The sequence below is a fragment of the Phoca vitulina genome, unplaced genomic scaffold, assembly GCF_004348235.1.
Source record: "Phoca vitulina isolate PV1807 unplaced genomic scaffold, GSC_HSeal_1.0 scaffold65, whole genome shotgun sequence".
In the NCBI taxonomy this organism is placed as follows: Eukaryota; Metazoa; Chordata; class Mammalia; order Carnivora; family Phocidae; genus Phoca; species Phoca vitulina.
In genome coordinates, this window is record NW_022589768.1 from 502536 (window position 1) to 519782 (window position 17247).

At 54.1% G+C, this 17247-nt stretch overlaps 1 protein-coding gene across 4 annotated transcripts in view; it reads left to right on the top strand.

Annotated features, from left to right (window-relative positions):
* TBC1D2B (TBC1 domain family member 2B) overlaps window positions 1-17247 on the top strand; it is a 61477-nt gene that overhangs the window by 17903 nt on the left and 26327 nt on the right. For 2 of the 4 annotated variants that reach the window (XM_032391940.1, XM_032391941.1), the window contains exon 3: window positions 2919-3084. The exons of 1 other annotated variant lie outside the window; for it this stretch is intronic. In XM_032391940.1, coding sequence (XP_032247831.1) covers window positions 2919-3084 — 166 coding nt within the window. The remainder of the gene's footprint in view (window positions 1-2918; window positions 3085-17247) is intronic. One more of the 4 variants, XM_032391942.1, reaches the window with a different exon arrangement.

Consider the following 17247-nt stretch of genomic DNA (forward strand, 5'->3'; position numbering starts at 1 on the left):
GGAGGGGGTGCGGGTGAGCTGGGTGGGTGATGCTGAGGGCGGAGGGGTGCAGGTGAGCTGGGTGCGCGTTGGTGCGGAGGCTGGGGTCTGGGCAGATTGCAGAAGGTGGGGAGGTGTCACAGGCAGGAGAGGGAAGTCATCTGCCAATTGTGGGCCCCACCCGACTCCAGGGTCTCTCAAAGGGAGGTGGCAGGGGAGGTAGTTCACAAGGGAGACCCATGAGCCCTGCGGGGAAGTATAGGGCCTCCTGCCCCGGCTCCCCGTCGCTCCGTCTTCTGTTCGTCCGTGGTCTGGTTCCCCAGTGCGTATGAGCCCCTCTTCTCTGCTAGCTGCTGGTCACAAGGCTTACACCCATGGCGGGAGCAGCCGGGCAGGATGCGTGGGCTGGCCTGCTGGGGGCCTGGAGAGCCCCTCCTTTTTGGTGCTTGGGCATGCACTCTGCCCTCGCTTAGGAGATTCTCGTCCAGCTCTGATCGCTCCTCCACCATCTGGGTTAAAACTCACTCTGATAAAGGGGAAAGAAACGTTTTCCTGTTAAGCTCGCTCTATCCAGCTCCCACAGAGACGTGTTCCATGCCGCCTGTGAAAGGGCCTTCTCCCGTGGTTTTCCCCCTTTCGTGGATGGCCCAGCGTCCTGGCCGGGTCGAGGCAGCAGGAGAGGACGGGGAGCCTTGCTGTCGGGACGCGTCGGAGTTGCGGCATTTGAAAATGTTGGAAAGGAGCAGAGAGCATCTGAATGCCAGCAGGCTTAGTACAGACGGTCTCCCGACCGAGGCTGGCGGGTCCCGTGGCTCCCGGCAGGACCGCAGGGAAACCCTGCTGTGACCTAGTTTGTGTCCCCATCCAGGCGGCTCCTGAATGCGAATGTGCGGACGCGGGAGGAGACGCCAGCTGCTCTGCTTCTAATTAAGGAACGGTCACGCAGTCATTTAAAAACCGAAGACAAGGCAAAATGACAGTAATAGCAAAACTGGGGAATTGCTCCTTTTTCACATGGAGTAATAACTTTCGGAGACGGTGTGTTCTGGCAGCAGCCTCCCTGGCCCCTGGTTCCCTGTCTCCAGCAGGCCCCTGCACCTCGCTGTCCTCAGGAAGGATTTGCAGCCCGGCCCAGGGTAGCCACAGGGCCTGGGGTTTTCTGGGCAGGAGGTGCTTCGCAAGAGTGGTTGACAGTCAGCGTCCACAGTGGGGCCGCCACTTACCTTGTCCCCAGCCCCACAGAAGCTCTCGAGAGGCTGGCCCACGTGCAGCAGGCAGGAGCCCTGGGCCCCGTGTCCTGGCCGGGCCTGTGGAGCTTCGCCATGAGCTTTGCGAGGACCAGCCCTCGAGAAGCCCGTGCTTGGCCGCCTGTCCTCGCAGGGATGGTCACGGCACCTGCCATGCGGGGTCTGTCTTCCGAGGGCCGGGGGGCTGGACCCGGTTCCCAGTGTTTGACCTTGTTTTTTGTTTATCGGGACTCTTTCCAAGTGAAATCTCGGGAGCTGCCGTCTGAAGGAGGGGAGAGGAGCTGCTGTGGTTGGAGCCGTGGGTGGGGTCCTCCCTCCGCTCCCTCTGAGGTCCCAGGCTCCGGGTTCCAGGGGCTCCCTGCTTCTGTGTGACCTTCTGTTACTTTACGTGTCCTTCCTAGATGTGTGTTCTCGTGGTTGGCCGTACGCCGTGCTCACCGTGGGGTGGTAATTCGAACCAAGAATCGGGAATCGGATCTTCTCTCTCCCAGCGCCCCTTCTGCTTCTCCCACTCAGGACCCTGCTCTGGGCCGCAGCCGAGCTCCCCACGACAGACACGGCCCTCACCTCTTCCCATCACACGGGGTGTGCTTTCCCCGCGGGTTCTCAGAGCCCCTCCCACGCTACCTGGTCACTTGGTGCCCCACCTCCGCTGCAAGAGCCCGTGGTTGGGGTTGGTTCCCCTGCTGGCGCTTGGGGCCCTCCGCAGACACCGTCCTGAGCCGCTCGGATCCGGCGCTTCTCCCACAAGAAGTCGAGTTTTCCTCGGTGTCCGTGCTCAGCAGGCCATTCTGATTTTGCTTCACAGGGAGAGTAAGGGTCGATGCGGCCAGAGTAGGGGCGCTTTGTGAAAGGGACGTGTAGGGCAGGCTGGCCTCTACAGACATCCCCTGCCCTCAGGGAGAGGATACCACTGTGGAGAGTACGAAGTATTTGCAGTTGGGGACATTTTTTCCAAATGTTAAAAGAAGTTCTTATTATGGGGAGTTTTATGCGAAGAAAGAACCTGTAATATTACCCCACGTTTCCTGGGTGATTTCCAAAATTACTATCTCATGGACCCATCTGGTGTCCCAGACACCCCTACCCGCTTAATGTTATTTTGAAGCAAATATTATTTGTTAAATAACCAAATATTCTTATTTTAAAGCAAATCCTATACGTCAACCATTTCAACGTTCAGTATTTCAAAAGCTTACATTTTCAAGCTATTCTGAGATGTGATCGCGCTTTAGCGCCAGCGTTTGCCTTTTCTGAGCTGCTCCTCTGGGTCGTGCGAAGTTGCTTCCTCGGGTCACCACTGCCGATGTTAGCAAATGTGTGCAGAATACTCCTATTCGCCCGTTTTCTTAGAGGCAGAGTGTTCGTATGATCTGATCTGCACTTTGCTTTTCTACGTAATGATCCCAGGAGTCGTCCCTTATCAGCACAGGCGAGTGGACCTTGGCCACAGCTTCCTGCCGCTTTGCTCATCTGCGAAACTGCGCGCAGGGGACCCCGGCCCCTCGCGGCCCCGGGGCCTTTGAAGCACCTCACAAACATGGAGGTGCTTTAGGTGAAAACAGTCGCAGAATGCTGACGCGACCATGGGTCCTGTCCCATGGCCGATAGCGCGCGGGTCCGTGTCTCACGTAGGACGTAGAGTTCCACATGGACACGTTGAGGACTGACCTTTGTTTGCCTGTCTTTCAGATGTAATTTGCTCACATCCGGATGCTTCTGCAGAGAAAGCCAGGAATGTCCTCGCTGTGGAAGCCACCCCCGGAGAGCTGGTAGGAGAGGCAGCAGCTCACCAGCCGGCCCCTGGGCACCCAAATTCCATTAATTTCTCTTTCAAACAGTGGGGCACTGAGCTCAAGTGAGTCTTTGGAAAGCAACGTATGAAACTGAACATAGGTTATTTCTGATAACGTGTTACAATTTTGTGCATGAAATTCTGCAAGCACCTTACATCTGTCGCTGACAAGGTCCTTTCAGGTGCTGGGTTATTTCTTTAGCCCGTGTAGAGGGTCTGTTGCACGCTTCGTCCTGAGCCAGACGTGCTCACACCCGGGGTTTGTTTTCACTCGCTTGACTCTGTGAGCGAGGTCATACGGAAGACATGCTGCAGAAACAGAAACTGGCCCGGGAAGAGTCCTTGTCCGAGGTCACAAGACTCCCAGGCTGCGGAGCCGGGGCGTCTTCCCAGGGGGCCAGTCCCCTTCCCAGGCCCCCGGGGCTGAGTGTTTGTGTGTGTGTGTGTGTGTGTGTAAGAAATACTTGGTTGAGATATAATTCGCGTACCATACCGTTCACCCACTTACAATGTGCGGTTCGGTGGTTTTTAGTACACACAGCCAAAGAGCCATCACCGCAGCCAATTTTAGGACACTCTCATCCCCCGAACAGGAACCCTAGTACCCACTAGCAACCCCTTCCCGCTTCCTGGCCACCCTCGGCGACCGCTGATGCGCGTTCTGTCTCCGCGGCTTTGCCTGTCCGGCGTGGTTCTGGTGAGTGCCCCCGGAGACGAGCCTGGCTCCTGCTTGCGGGCCCCTCCCGCGCCAGAGCCTCGGTCAGGCCCTCGTGTCCATTCTGTGGGCAGACCACAGTGTGTGTGTCCCTTCTGCCCTCGACGGCCATGCTCTTAGGATGGCGCTGCTGCGAACACTGGGTACGGGTTCTGTGGGGCGTGTTTTCATCTCTCTTGGGTCACGCTAGGGGTGGCCCTGCCAGGCCAGACGGTAACTCTGGGCGTGACCTTCTGGGGTTGCACTGCGTCCCCACCAGCGTGGGTCAGGTTGTGGTCCCCCGTCTTTCCGGTCCTCACCATCCCCCCGGTGAAGTGGAGTCTCGTAGTGGGGATTTGCATTTCCCTAGTGACTAATAATACTGAGCGACTTCATGTGCGGATTGCCATTTATAGATCTCTGCAGAGACCTCCCCTGAGATCCTTTGTCCACTTTTTAATTGCATTGTCCTTTTTTTTCTTTTAATGTCTTGAAGGTATTCACAGGCTGACATGCATGGAAGTATCTTGTTCTTTTATTTTTTATTTTTCTTTAGAGAGGGAGGTGGGGGGCCGGCAGGGAGGGGCAGAGGGAGAGGGAGAATCTCAAGCAGACGCCACACCCAGCAGTGAGTCTCACACGGGGCTCGATCCCATGACCCTGAGATCATGACCTGAGCCGAAACCAACAGTCAGATGCTTAACCAGCTGAGCCACCAGGATCCCCCCCAATTGTCTTTTTTTAATACTTAATTTTTTAGAGCAGTTTTAGGTTTACGATAAATTGAGTGGAAAATAGAGGTTTTTTTATACATCCCTTTCCGCACACATGTGTATCCCACCCCCATGATCACCGGAGTGGTATATTTTTTACCGAGGATCAGCCTGCACTGATGCATTGTACTGACCCAAGGTCCGTCATGTGTGTTAGGGTCACACTTGCTGTTGTGCGTCCTGTGGATCTGGACACAGGTATGATGACGTGTGTCCGTCTATTACAGTATCACGTGGAGGATTTTTCATGGCCCTTAAAATCTTCCATGCTCTGCTTATTTGTCTCACTCCCACCCCCAGCCCCACCACTGGCCGTCACTGATCTGTTCATTGTCTCCATAGTTTCGCTTTTTCCAGAATGTCCATTTTGTTGGAATCATAGAATATTGGCCTTTTCACGTGGATTTCTTTCACTTGGTAATATGCATGTAAGGTTCCTCCATGTCTTTTCAGCCTGACAGCTCATCTGCTTTTAGTGCTGAATGATATTCCACTGTCTAGATATAGACAGTTTATTAATCCATTCACTCACCGAAGGACATCTTTGTTGCTTCCAAGCTTGGCAATTATGAACAAAGCTGCTGTAGACATCCATGTGCAGGTTTTTGTGTGGACATAAGTTCTCAACTCCTTTGGGTAAATGCCAAGGAGCATGACTGCTGGATTGTATGTAAGAGTATGCACACTTTTGTAAGAAACCGCCAAACTGTCTTCCAAAGTGGCCACACCATGTTTCATTCCAGCCATCAGTGAATGAGCTCCGCATCCTCACCAGCATGTGGTGTTCTTGGTGTTCCAGGTTTCGGCCATTCTTCTCGATGTGTGGTGGTGGCTCACTGATGTTTTAATTTGCATTTCCCTGATGACATATGACACAGAGCATCTTTTTGTATGCTTATTTGGCATCCTGTATCTTCTCTGGTGGGGTGCCTGTTAAAGTCTTTGGCCCACTTTTTTTTTTTTTTAGTTTCTTTCTTTAAATTCAATCTACATATAATATATTAGTTTGAGACGTAGAGTTCAGTGATTCATCAGTCTTATATAACACCCAGTCTTTGGACCACTTTTTAACTGGGTTATTTTCTTATTGGTGAGTTTTAAGAGTTCTTTATATATTTTGGATAATAGTTCTTTGTCAGATGTGTCTTTTGCAAATATTTTATTCCAGTCTGTGGCTTGTCTTCAAATTCTTTTGATATTGTCTTTCCAGAGCAGAAGGTTTTACTTGCAATGAAGTCCAGTTGATCATTATTTCTTCCATGAACTGTGTCTTTGGTGTTGTATCTAAAAAGGCATCATGACACCCAAGGTCATCTAGGTCTTCTCCTATGTTATCTTCTGGGAGTTTTAGATGTTTTGCATTTTACATTTTGGTCTATGGACCATTTTGAGTTGATTGTTGTGAAGAGTGCAAGGTCTGTGTCTAGATTCATGATTTTGCATGTGGATGTCCAGTTGTTCTGGCACCATATGTTGAAGAGACTGTCTTTGCTCCTTTGTCGAAGATCAGTGGACTGTATTTATGGGGGTTTATCTCTGAGTTCTCTTTTCTTTTCCACTGATGTATTTGTTCTTTCTCCAACACCACCCTGTCTTAATTACTGTAGCTTTATACTAAGTCTTGAAGTCAAGTATGTCATCCTCCAGCTTTGTTCTTCTCTTTCAATATCATGTTGGCTATGTTGGGTCTTTTGCCTCTCCATATAAACTTTAGAAATAGCTTGTCGATATCTACAAAATAACTTGCTGGGATTTCGATTGGGATTGCATTGAATCTATAGATCAATTTTGGAGAACTGATATCTTGACAATATTAAGTCTTCCTGCCCACGAACATGGAATACCTCTCCATTATTTTGTTCCTCTTTGATTTCAGTCATCAGTTTTGTAGTATTCCTCACATAGATCTTATATATATTTTTTTAGATTCACATCTAAGTGTTTCATTTTCAAGGGTGCTAATGTAAATAATACTGTGTTTTTAATTTCAAATTCCACTTGTTCATTGTCTGTATATAGGAAAACAATCGGCTTTTGTATATTAATCTTGTATCCTGCAACGTCACTATAACTGCTTATTAATTTCAGGAGATTTTGCTTATTCTTTCAGAGTTTTTACACAGATGATCATGTCATCTTGAACAAAGACAGTTTTGTCTTTCTTCCCAATTTATATGCTTTTAATTTCTTTTTCTTGCCTTATTACATTAGCAAGGACTTCTGGTATAGTGTTGAAAAGGAGTGGTAAGAGGGAACATCCTTGCCCTGTACCTCATCTTAGTGGGACAGCTTTGAGTTTCTTACTATTAAATATGATGTTGGCTGTAGGATTTTTGTAGATAGTCTTTATCAAGTTGAGAAAGTTCCCTCTATTCCTAGTTTACTGAGAGTTTTTATCATGAACGGGAGTTGCATTTTGTCAAATGCTTTTTCTGCATCTATTGATATGAACCTATTATGTGATTTATTTTTAGTATTTTGATGTGATGGATTACATTAATAGATTTTCAAATGTTGAGTGAGTCTTGCATTGCTGGGATAAATCCCACTTGGTTGTAAAGTATAATTCTTTTTATATATTGTTGGATTTGATTTGCTAATATTTTGTTGAGGATTTTTGCATCTGTGCTCATGAGAGACGTTGGTCTGTATTTAATGTCTTTTTGTGATTTTGGTATTAGGGGAATCCTGGCCTCATAGGTGAGTTAGGAAGTATTCTCTCTGCTTCTATCCTCTGAAAGGGATTGGACAGGATTGGTATAATTTCTTCCTTAAATGCTAGGTAGAATTCACCAGTGGACCCATCATCTGGGCCTGGTGCTTTCTGTTTTGGAAGGTTATTACTGATTCAGTATTTTTAATAGATATAGGACTACTCAGATCTTTTTTTTCCTTGTGTGAATTTTAGCAGATTGTGTCTTTCAAGGAATTGGTCCATTTCATCTAAGTTCTCCACATTTATGTTATAGTATTTCTTTATTATCCTTTTAATTTCTATGGGATGTGTAATGATGTCCCATTTCATTTCTGATATTAGTACTTTGTGTTTTCTCTTTTTTTCTTATCCTGATAGAGGCTTATTAAATTGATGTTTTCAAAGGACCAGCTTTGGTTTCATTGATTTTTTTTTTTTCTATTAATTTCATGTTGACAGTTTCATTGGTTTTCGCTCTAATTATTATTTCTTTTTTTTTCTACTTATTTTAGGATTTAATTTGTCCTTTTTTTAGTTTCTTAAGATGGAAATATAGATTATTGATTTTAGATCTTTCTTCCATTCTACAGTGTGCATTCAGTGCTATACACTTCCCTCTGAGCGCTGCTTTGGCTGCATCCCACAACCTTTGATATGTTGCATTATCATTTTCATTTAGTTTAAAACATTCTAAAATTTCTCTTGAGATTTCTTCTTTGACCTGTGTGGTTTTTTTAGAAGTGTGTTGTTTATTCATGTATTTTGGGATTTTCGTTATGTTTCTGTTACTGATTTCTAATTCAATCCCACTGTGGTCTGAAGGCAGACATAGGATTTCTGTTTTATGAAATTTGTTGGGCTGTGTTTTGTGGCCTGGAACGTGGTCTGTCTTGGTGAATGTTCCACACGAGCTCGAGAGGAATGTGCATTCTGCTGTCGTTGGACAAAGTTGTCTTCACATCAGTGACATCCAGTTGATTGATGGTGGTTGAGGTCAGCTAAGTCCTTACTGATTTTCTGCCTGCTGGGTCCTTTCATTTCTGACTGAGGGTGTTAAAGTCTCAAACTATGGTGGTTGGTTCTCTTTGTCCCATGGTTTTGTCGACACTTTGTTGTTAGGGTGTATGAGTTGAGGATTGCTGTGTTCTTGGAGGATTGATCTCTCTCATTATGAAATGCTTTCTTTATCCCTCATGACTTCCCTTCCTCTGAGGTCTGTATAGCTGCCCCTGCTTTCTTCTGATTAGTGTTGTTGCACGGCGTATTTCCCTCCTTTTATGTTTCATCTATGTGTGCGTGTATTTAAAGTGGGTTCCTGGAGGCAACATGCCCTTAGGTCCTGACAACCTCTGTCTTAACTGGTGCGTGTGGGCCTTTGACATTCGCGGTGATTCTTGGTGCAGTTGGATTAACGTGTTTGTTACTGTTTTTCGTTTGTTGCCCTTTTCTTTGTTCCTGGTTTTTGTCTCCCACTCTTTTTCTGCCTTGTGTGCTTTTATTTTATTTTATTTTTTAAGTAATCTCTACGCCCAGCATGGGGCTCAAAGTCACGACCCTGTGATAAGAGTCACGTGCTCCAGTGGTGGAGCCAGCTGGGCGTCCCTGTCTCTGTGGTTTTCATCGAGCATTTTATACGGTTTCATTTTCTCTCCTTCCTTAGTATATCAGTTATACTTCCTTTTTAGCTTTTTTTTTTTTTTTTGCGCTTGCTCTGGAGTTTGCAACACACATTTACTGCTAATCCAAGTTCACTTTAAAATCACACTGTGCTGCCCCACAGGTGGGAGGGTTCCTCATAACAGCAAAGCCGTCCCAGCTCCTGCCCCCGTCACTTTGTTGGGAGAAGGGGGTGCATGGGGGCGTGTGTCGTGGGCGTGTGGGGTACACGGGGCATATACACACGGTGCGCACGCAGAAGCAAACATCGTTGGCGTTATTATTTGGAACAAGCTGTTGTAAGTTAGATCAGTCAGAATGAGAAGAGTAAAGGTCTGTATTTTACTCTCCCTGTCCCGTCTTCCGGGCTCTTCCTTTCTTCTTTCTTGCTGGGTCTGAGTTTCTGATCTGTATAGTTTTCTTTCGTGCTGAAGAACGCAGCATTTTTTTGCAGGTCTACAAGCAGCAGCGCCCTCACTGTTTATCTGAGAAAGCCTGTTTCTCCTTCGCTCTTGAAGGCTAATTTCGCAGCGTACAGAGTTCCAGCGTGGTGGTTTCCTCTCCGGACGTTGGGCTTCTCCCTCCACTCACATCTTGCTTGCATGGTTGCTGAGAAGACATCGATGCAGGTCTTATCTTTGTTCCTCTGCGGGTCACGCATTTGATTTCTTGGACTTCTCTCTGGATTTATTCTTTATCTGTGATTTTTCTGTAATTTGGGAAGGGTGTGCCAAGGTAAGGGATTTTTGGCCTCTGTTCTGCTTGGTGCTCCCTGAGCTTCGTGGAACTGTGGCTGGATGCCTGACATGAATTTGGGGAAATAACCCTCCTTGATTCAAATGTTTATCCTTCTCTTGTCTCTCGAGGATTCTATGGGCATGTCCTGTAGCTCACAGAGTCTTTGCTCAGCCGTGTCCGTTCTACTGACAAGCCCAACAGGGGCACTTTTCATTTCTCTTGGGGTGTTTTTTTGTCTTTTTTTTTTGGTTCTTTCTTGGGGGTCTCCGTCTCTCTGTTTGTGTCACACATCTGACCTTGCGTGCTGGACGCTTTATCCCTTAGAGCCCTTAGCATGTTAATCAGAGTTGTTTTAATTTCCTACTCTGAGGATTCCAGCGTCCCTGCCTTGTCTGGTTCTGGTGCCGCTCGCGCACTCCACATCACGTTGGTTTGCTTTGTCCCTTTTTCTTTTCTTTTTTTTTTTGAAGATTTTATTTATTTGACAGAGAGACACAGCGAGAGAGGGAACACAAGCAGGGGGAGTGGGAGAGGGAGAAGCAGGCTTCCCGCTGAGCAGGGAGCCTGATGCGGGGCTCGATCCCAGGACCCTGGGATCATGACCTGAGCCGAAGGCAGACGCTTAACGACTGAGCCACCCAGGCGCCCCAACTTTGTCCCTTTTTCTTGATAGCTGGACAGGACGTACCAGGGAAAAGGAAGGCTGCAGGCCGGCCTCTAGGGGGGTGGTGGTGAGGTGTGGAGGGAGGTGTTCTGTGGTCTTGTGACAGGCGATCCCTGGCCACTGTATGTGGACCCACAAGGGTTTCTCTGTCTTTTCCCCCGTAGGTGGCCAGGATGGCAAGGGGGGCCAGAGCTGGGGGTCCCCGGGCCCCGGTCAGTGAGGCTCTGGCTAACCAGGTTCCCCTGAGGGCAAGCCTTGTCAAGAGCAGAGTGCTCTGGAGAATTTAAAACTGGTTGCTTCCTGTCTCCCTGCCAGAAGCCCGAGGGGACTTTTCCCCACATTCTCTGGCGGAACCAGGCTGAGCTCCTGGAGGTAAACCTCACAGCACCTTGGGGGCCCCTGGGACCCAGTGCCCTGGGTCTGCTGCCCTCAGAGGGGTCTGCACGAGCCTCCAGCGACCGCCGGTCACAGTTCGGGGTCCCGCCCCGCACGGGTGCACTGCTGAGTCTCCCCTGCAGGAAGCTGGGCCTCCCGCGCTCGCCTGCCTGTCTCTCACGTCTTGGGGGCAGCGCTTTGCCCCGCGTCCCCGTCCCTCGTGGATCCGGGAAGGTGTTGACTTTTCTGTAGTTCCGCGCTCTCCTTTCCATTGGGACGTAGCGGCCCCTTCCAAGCTCCTCAGGCAGGACGGGAACCGGGCCGCCCCGCTGCCTTCTTGCGGCCGAGCTGGGGGAGTTCTCGGAGTCGCGGTGTTTCTGCTCCTCTTCGAGGTAGCCGCAGAGCCCGGGGGACTCGGCTCAGCGTGGCTGTGCTGGGGGACGCAGCTGGGGCTCCCTGCTTTCCCGCTGGGCCACCGGCTGCGTGCGGTTGGCCAGCCGCTCCCACAGGGTTTTGGGGTGGGGGCAGCCACAGGAACCACGCACACGCGGGGACACATTCTTTCCCACAGCGGCCCCATTCTCCCTTTACCTTTCTGGCTGGATTCAGTATAACAAAGAAACTCATTCTCCCCGTGTTGTCAGTGGTGAAAATACAGCCGCGGTGTGCAGGGAAGCTGAATGGGGTGTGGTGGGGCACCCCACCCGTGGGAGACTCACCCCTGCTCGTCTGGCCATCCGCTCTCCACATGCTGCTCTCTGCCCGGGCCGTCCCCCATGTCGAAGCATCACTGGTCCTCCTCCACCTGTGGGCGTCTCCTTGGTCTGACTGTGGTCCTGTCAGCCCCTGTGTCCCCGTATTCTGACCCCGGAGCCACGGTGTGCAGCCATGGGACCCTTGCTCCCCCGGGACCTTCACGCACTGGGCGTCCTCCCACGGGGCCCCCGGCCGCCAGCACGTCTGGCTCGTCCAGCTCCCGGGCAGGTGCGGGGGAGGAGCTCTGTGCTCCTGGAGACGCTGGGGAGCCACTGAGACGCTGTCTGTCCGTGCAACAGGCTACGTAGCGGAGGCTTAGAGCGGGAAGGTGACTTGCTCAAGGTCCTAGCAGACGTGCGGCAGAGCGGCGAGGCACCTGGGGTCCCTTGGTTGGAGCCCGAGGCTCCCCCACTCCCCACCCCCATCCATCATAAGAACGTACTTGGGGAACTGTCGATGTGCCAGATTTTCATGTCGTTCTGTCAGCAAAACAGTAAGCCCGTGTGGATGAAGAGGAATTGTTTTTTCTGTGAAAAATAAGTTGAGCACTTGGGGGAGATTTGATAAAAGTGAGTCCCTAAAGAATTGCCCCTGGGATGTGGGCGACATGCTTGGGGAAGAGTTGTTAACAACCTAGAGACTCTGTACGTAGATTATTTCACAACCCTAAGTCCAGGGTCCACTTTTAAAAGAAGCAAAACAGGTTTGGACAAATGAGATGATGTCCCGTGTGGGTGCAGTTGACCCAGGAGAGATGCCAGGGAACGGGGTCAGCAGCCCAGACTCGAGGACCAGGCCTCGGCCCACACGGGTACCTGTAGAGGCTCCCACGTTTGTGTTCAGTTCCTTTGGGATGGTTTCCTGCTTTTACCAACCTTTCCATTAAGGTCCCTTCAGGTGAGAGAATCGTTCTCCCGAGAAGCTCAGGCTGGCCCGCGTGTGCGGGAAAGGCTCAGGGCTGGGGCCAGGTGTGCATGGGCAAGGCAGGGGAAGCGTGCACCCGGGCACACGGTAAGCACATGCCCCGGGGCGTGTGCAGGGTGTGGGCCAGACGGGTGTGTGTGTGAGGAGCGTGCAGGCCGCCATGAGCAGCGCCCTGTGGCTCCGCGGGCCTGGAGGCTGGGCCCGCCGATGGGTGCTGAGCTCTGCGTTCTGCGTGACCGGCAGCTCCCGGTCCAGCTCTCCCTCCATGCAGGGCTGGTCCCGCCCCGGCCACTGCTCTGTGCACCCAGCCCTGCTGCTTGGGAGCTGTGTGTGCTGGGCCAGTGACCGAACCTCTCTGAGCTCTGTGTTCTCCGTTAGTAAACTGGTGTGTGTGTGCATGTGTGTGTAAACGCCCTCTCGCTGGTGGGTGTGAGGGCTGAGGTCATGAACAGGAGCTGCCCACCTCTGTGTCTGCTGCTCGTGAGCCGGACCTGCTGATGTGGCTGCTGAGACCATGGGTGCGGTGGATATTCCCATCGGGGAGACGGCGGCAGTGGACCCCAAGCCAGCTGGGAGCGCCTGCCCATCCTGCCAGGCCTGCCCTTGACCCCTTGGTCTTGCTTCCCTCTTGCCTCTCAGGCCCGGTGGGAATGGTTACTTGTGCGCGCGGCCGACCATCCTGGGGGGGCTGTTTCGGTCTCGCTGGCTGGGACCATGCACCCAGACGTTTGGTGAACCCAGGGAGGCCGCACCCGGAGCTGTGACATGTTCATTTGGGGTCGTCTTTGCAGGCACAGCTCTGTCCACGCAGGAAAGATGAGGTGCCAAAGCCTCAGCGCAGGACTTGGAAAAATTCTTAAAAACTCTTTGTGATGAATGTTAAGGTGTAGGGTGCACTGTTTGCAGGGTGGGGGGCCGACAGCCCCTGGGGCGTGCGGGGCCTGCTCAGCACGCCCATCCGGCAGCTCTCTTGACCTCGGCTGGCCCCATGCTCCGTGTCCAGGGCCACGCATCACAAGGGCCACCGCGGCGGGAGGCCGCGCCCACCCACGGAGACCACTGCGGACCGTTAGGCCTGGCTGCAAAGTGCGGTTGGTCACCTGGCGTGCATGGGACGCACTCAGAGGACGTCAGTGCGTCGTCCAGGCTGCCAAGAGTGTGACTGACCCTTGCTGCCTGTTGTATTCGGAGTTGGGGGCTGGGAGGGGGACCCTGTCTGCATCGTCTGCCGGTCCTGGACCCTCCTGTCGCAGGGACCCCACTCCCAGTGACCCAGATCTGTTCTTCCCAGTACTGCAAGCCTTTCAGAGGCTGCTCATGGCCGTCGGCTGGAGGCCGTGCTCTGACCCTGGCCTCGAGGTCCCGCGGGCTCAGCCGTGTCGCAGGCATGCTCGGCCTCGCTCAGCTCTTCGGACACTGTCTTCCCCCCGGGCCCTGCCTCAGGCCGTCCCTCTGCTGGGCGGGTTGTCTCTCCTGGGGAGGCCCGGCCTTGCTCTGCCCCCACCCTGAGCTGATCCACAGCCGTCCTACCGCTGGTGCTCGTTAGGTTTCTCTGCGTCCTGGCCTGTGGCCCCACCTCCCACGTGTCCCCGTGTGTCCCCAGCACTTCGTGCAGCACCGGGCACGTGCCGGGTGGCCCAGCGTACGCAGGGAGGGACTCACAAGGGAAGGCCCTGCACCTGCCGTGCCCCGTGGGAGCGGCCCTCAGTGCCCATCTGCACCTGTGCTGTGCGGTCCCTGCCCAGAAACCCACAGCAGATAGTAGGCTCTTACATATAAACGTGTGCTGCTTGGAAGCACATGAGACCCAGACAGAAATATCATAGGATGTCAGTGTTCATCTGGTAAGATAGTATTTTCTCTGCCGGTGCACGGACGGCATGCTCGACACGACCCTCAGGATTGATGTTGGGAGTCCTTGACTCGACTTCGTGGCCTGCTGGGATCGCCGCCCACACTTGAGAAGCACGCTCTGGAGGACCACCCCGGCCGTGCAGCCTGGCATCGTCCTAATCACCTGTGTGCCCTCCCGTGCCCTCCACGCAGGATGGGGCCGAGGGTGCCCGCAGACCACAGCTGGCCGCTCGCTGCCATCGGGGGGGGGCAGCGGGTGGGGCCTCACGCATAAGGCCGTGGGGTGCCGTTGAGGGCGGAGGGCACCCCCCGCCCCGGGTGCACGGAGATGTGGAGGGGGAGGCTCTGCAGGACGGCGGGTTTTGACTTAGGTCTTGAAGCGCGTGCGAGGTGGTGGCCGTGAGAACAGGGTTTCCCGAGTCCCCAGGTCCGTGTGCCAGGAGCCCAGGCACTGAGCGGAGGTGGAGCAGGGGGCGGGGGCCCGGGGTGGGGGCCCAGGGTCTGTCTGTCGGGCGTGGGGCACCAGCCCGGCTGCCCCTGCCTGGAGGTTCACCGCTGAGATGATTTCCACTCCGATGGGGTTTTTGAGGTGGGACACGCTGTCGTAGATGTTGCTGTATGTGTCTCGAAGCGGAAGGGTGGTGCACTCGTTTGTCCACGTGCGGTGGATGGGCAGTGGCAGAGGGCCTTTGTGACCACGTTCCCACGTCATTCTAGCGGCGGTGAAACCGCTTTAACCATAGACATGAGGTTCCAGACTTGCGTGCCGGCCGGGGCTTACGCAGGGACGAGGAAGGGTCTCCCGCGGCCACAGGGCTCCGTTTGCTCCGGCTGCTACAGCAAATTACCCCAAACGAGAGCCTGAAAGCAGCACAAATTCATTCTCCCACACTTGGAGCCAGAAGTCCAAAATCAGTGCCTGGGGCTACGGTCCAGGTGTCGGCCGGCTGGTCGCTCCCGGAGCCCCGGGGGGCCCGTGTGGCCACCTCCCGCTCCTGGTGGCTGTGGCGGCCCCGGGGCTGTGGCATGGCTCCCTGTCGTGAGGACGCCGTGAGGCTCCCCGTCTCCAGGCCCCTCGTCTCATCTACAGGCCCCTTCCGGTTATTTCTGCTTTTTATCACTTCCGAGAATGTTTCCTGATGGGCTTGTCTATCCCAAGAATTGATCTGTTATCGGGGGTGGGGGGCCTCCCCTCTGCTGGGGACGTGGCCTGTGTCTGTCGGACACGTTGGGCGTCGTAGATGTAGGTGGAGAAATTGATCTGAAATGCGTACATTTGGAAACAGCTGTTGTGAATTACATCGATTGTGGGCGTTCACAGACAGTTGGGGCTGAGCACACAGCCCTCCAGGTGCTGGCGGCCGCCTGGGCCCCTCTCACGGTGCATTTCGGTCCCTTACTGAACCAAAGAGCAGCGCCTGGGGGACACAGAAGGCCAGTCACAGTGGGGTCTTGGAAGAGCGAGCTCTGTCCGAGAAGGGCCCCGGGTCTCCGCCGGGAGGCCCCGTTTACACGGCCGTGAGCTCAGTGGTGCGCGCAGGCCGGGTGCCCGGGTGCCGCCGGAGCGGGCAGGATGCGTGGTTTGAGGAGGGCGTGCTCCGCGGCTTCCCTGACGCAGTCACAGGAGATCTGAGCCAGGGACGGGCTCTCTGGTGCTTCGGCTTACGGAGCTTGTGCTCCGAGCCTGGTCCTGTTTCCTCCTCACCCGGGGTTGGCGCGGGGTGCCTCCCCGCAGAGCAGAGGGCGAGCTCGGTTGTGCACGCAGCCTCGCCACGGAGCAGAAACGGGGAATGTCCTGAGTTGTGCAAAGAGCCGTTCTGTTCCGGCAGCGTCCACGCCGCCCTTCCGCCCTGCGGCTCCTTCCTGCACTCACCCCGTTAAGAACCTGGGCCGAGGGCTGTTAACCGCTCCAGGCCGCGGTGCCGCGCGTGAGGGACGGCCACTGAAGCCGCCGTGGGTGCCGTGTGCCCGCGCGCAGCCACCTCACGAGCCAGCGTGTCAAAGAAGGGAGCGAAGTGCGTCGGGCGTGTGTGGGCATGTCCGTGTTCTTCCTGCACAGCCGTGTAAGCCTCGGAAAACGTCCTTGCTGGGTGACAGCGGGCATCGGCGAGGACACGCTAGCCGCCGGGTCCAGAGCCTTAGGGGACAAGCAGCACGTGGACGGTGCCGGCCCCCTCGTGGTCCCGAGAAAAGGCACTGAGAGCTCACGTGGTGGTTGTAAGTGCCGGGCCCGGGGACTCACGCTGCCGGGATGCAGCGGCGGGAACGTCACGGGATTGCTGGTTTCCCTGCGGTCTTCGGTCTGAGCGCTTCAGTGCGGTTCGAACCAGGCAAAAACCATCTGCTTGGCAAACCACCAGCGTTGAGAAATGACCGTTGTCCGTGAGGCTGTGCTCGGTCTGCCTCCCACGGACCTGCGCCCCGCTCCGTCCCCCCCTCCGCATCCACCTCAGGGAACCCCACACGACGCACGTTTCTCCCCGCTCTTCGTTTCAGCCACGTCCCCGAGGTGTAATTTACCTGCAGGAAACTCACGCGTGTTCCGTGTACAGGCTGATGAATGTCCGAAGCCGAACGTGGTCATATAAACGCCTCTGTAACCGAGACACCGGGCGTTCCCGTCCCCCCGCGGCCGACTGCTCCCCTCGCCCCGGCCCCGGCCGCCGCTGGCCCGGCCTCTGTGGCTGTCGCTTTGTGAACGTGGCCGTGCTGTGTGTGGTCCTTCGTGGTTGTCGCCTAGAGAATCATCTTCGTGGCCCCTCTGGGCTGACGAGTGTTTCATGGCTCTTTCCCTTTGCTGAATAGCGTGCGGTGTGCGTGGACGTGTCCCAGCTGGGCCACCCACTCCCACTCGGGACACGTTTGTGGCTGTGAGGAATCAGGCCCTGTGACTGTCCACGTGCAGGCCCCGCGTGCACACGCGTGTTCATTCCTGCGGGTGAACCCCAGGCCGTGCAGGCTCAGCTGCGTGGGCCGCCGCGCGGTCTGTGCGTCCTGTCCCTGCCGCCGCCTGCACGCCCGCCTCCTCACCCTGCCCTTCACGGAGGCGGCGGGCCCCCGCGTCCGGCGTTCATAGTCTCGCCACAACGTGCACGCA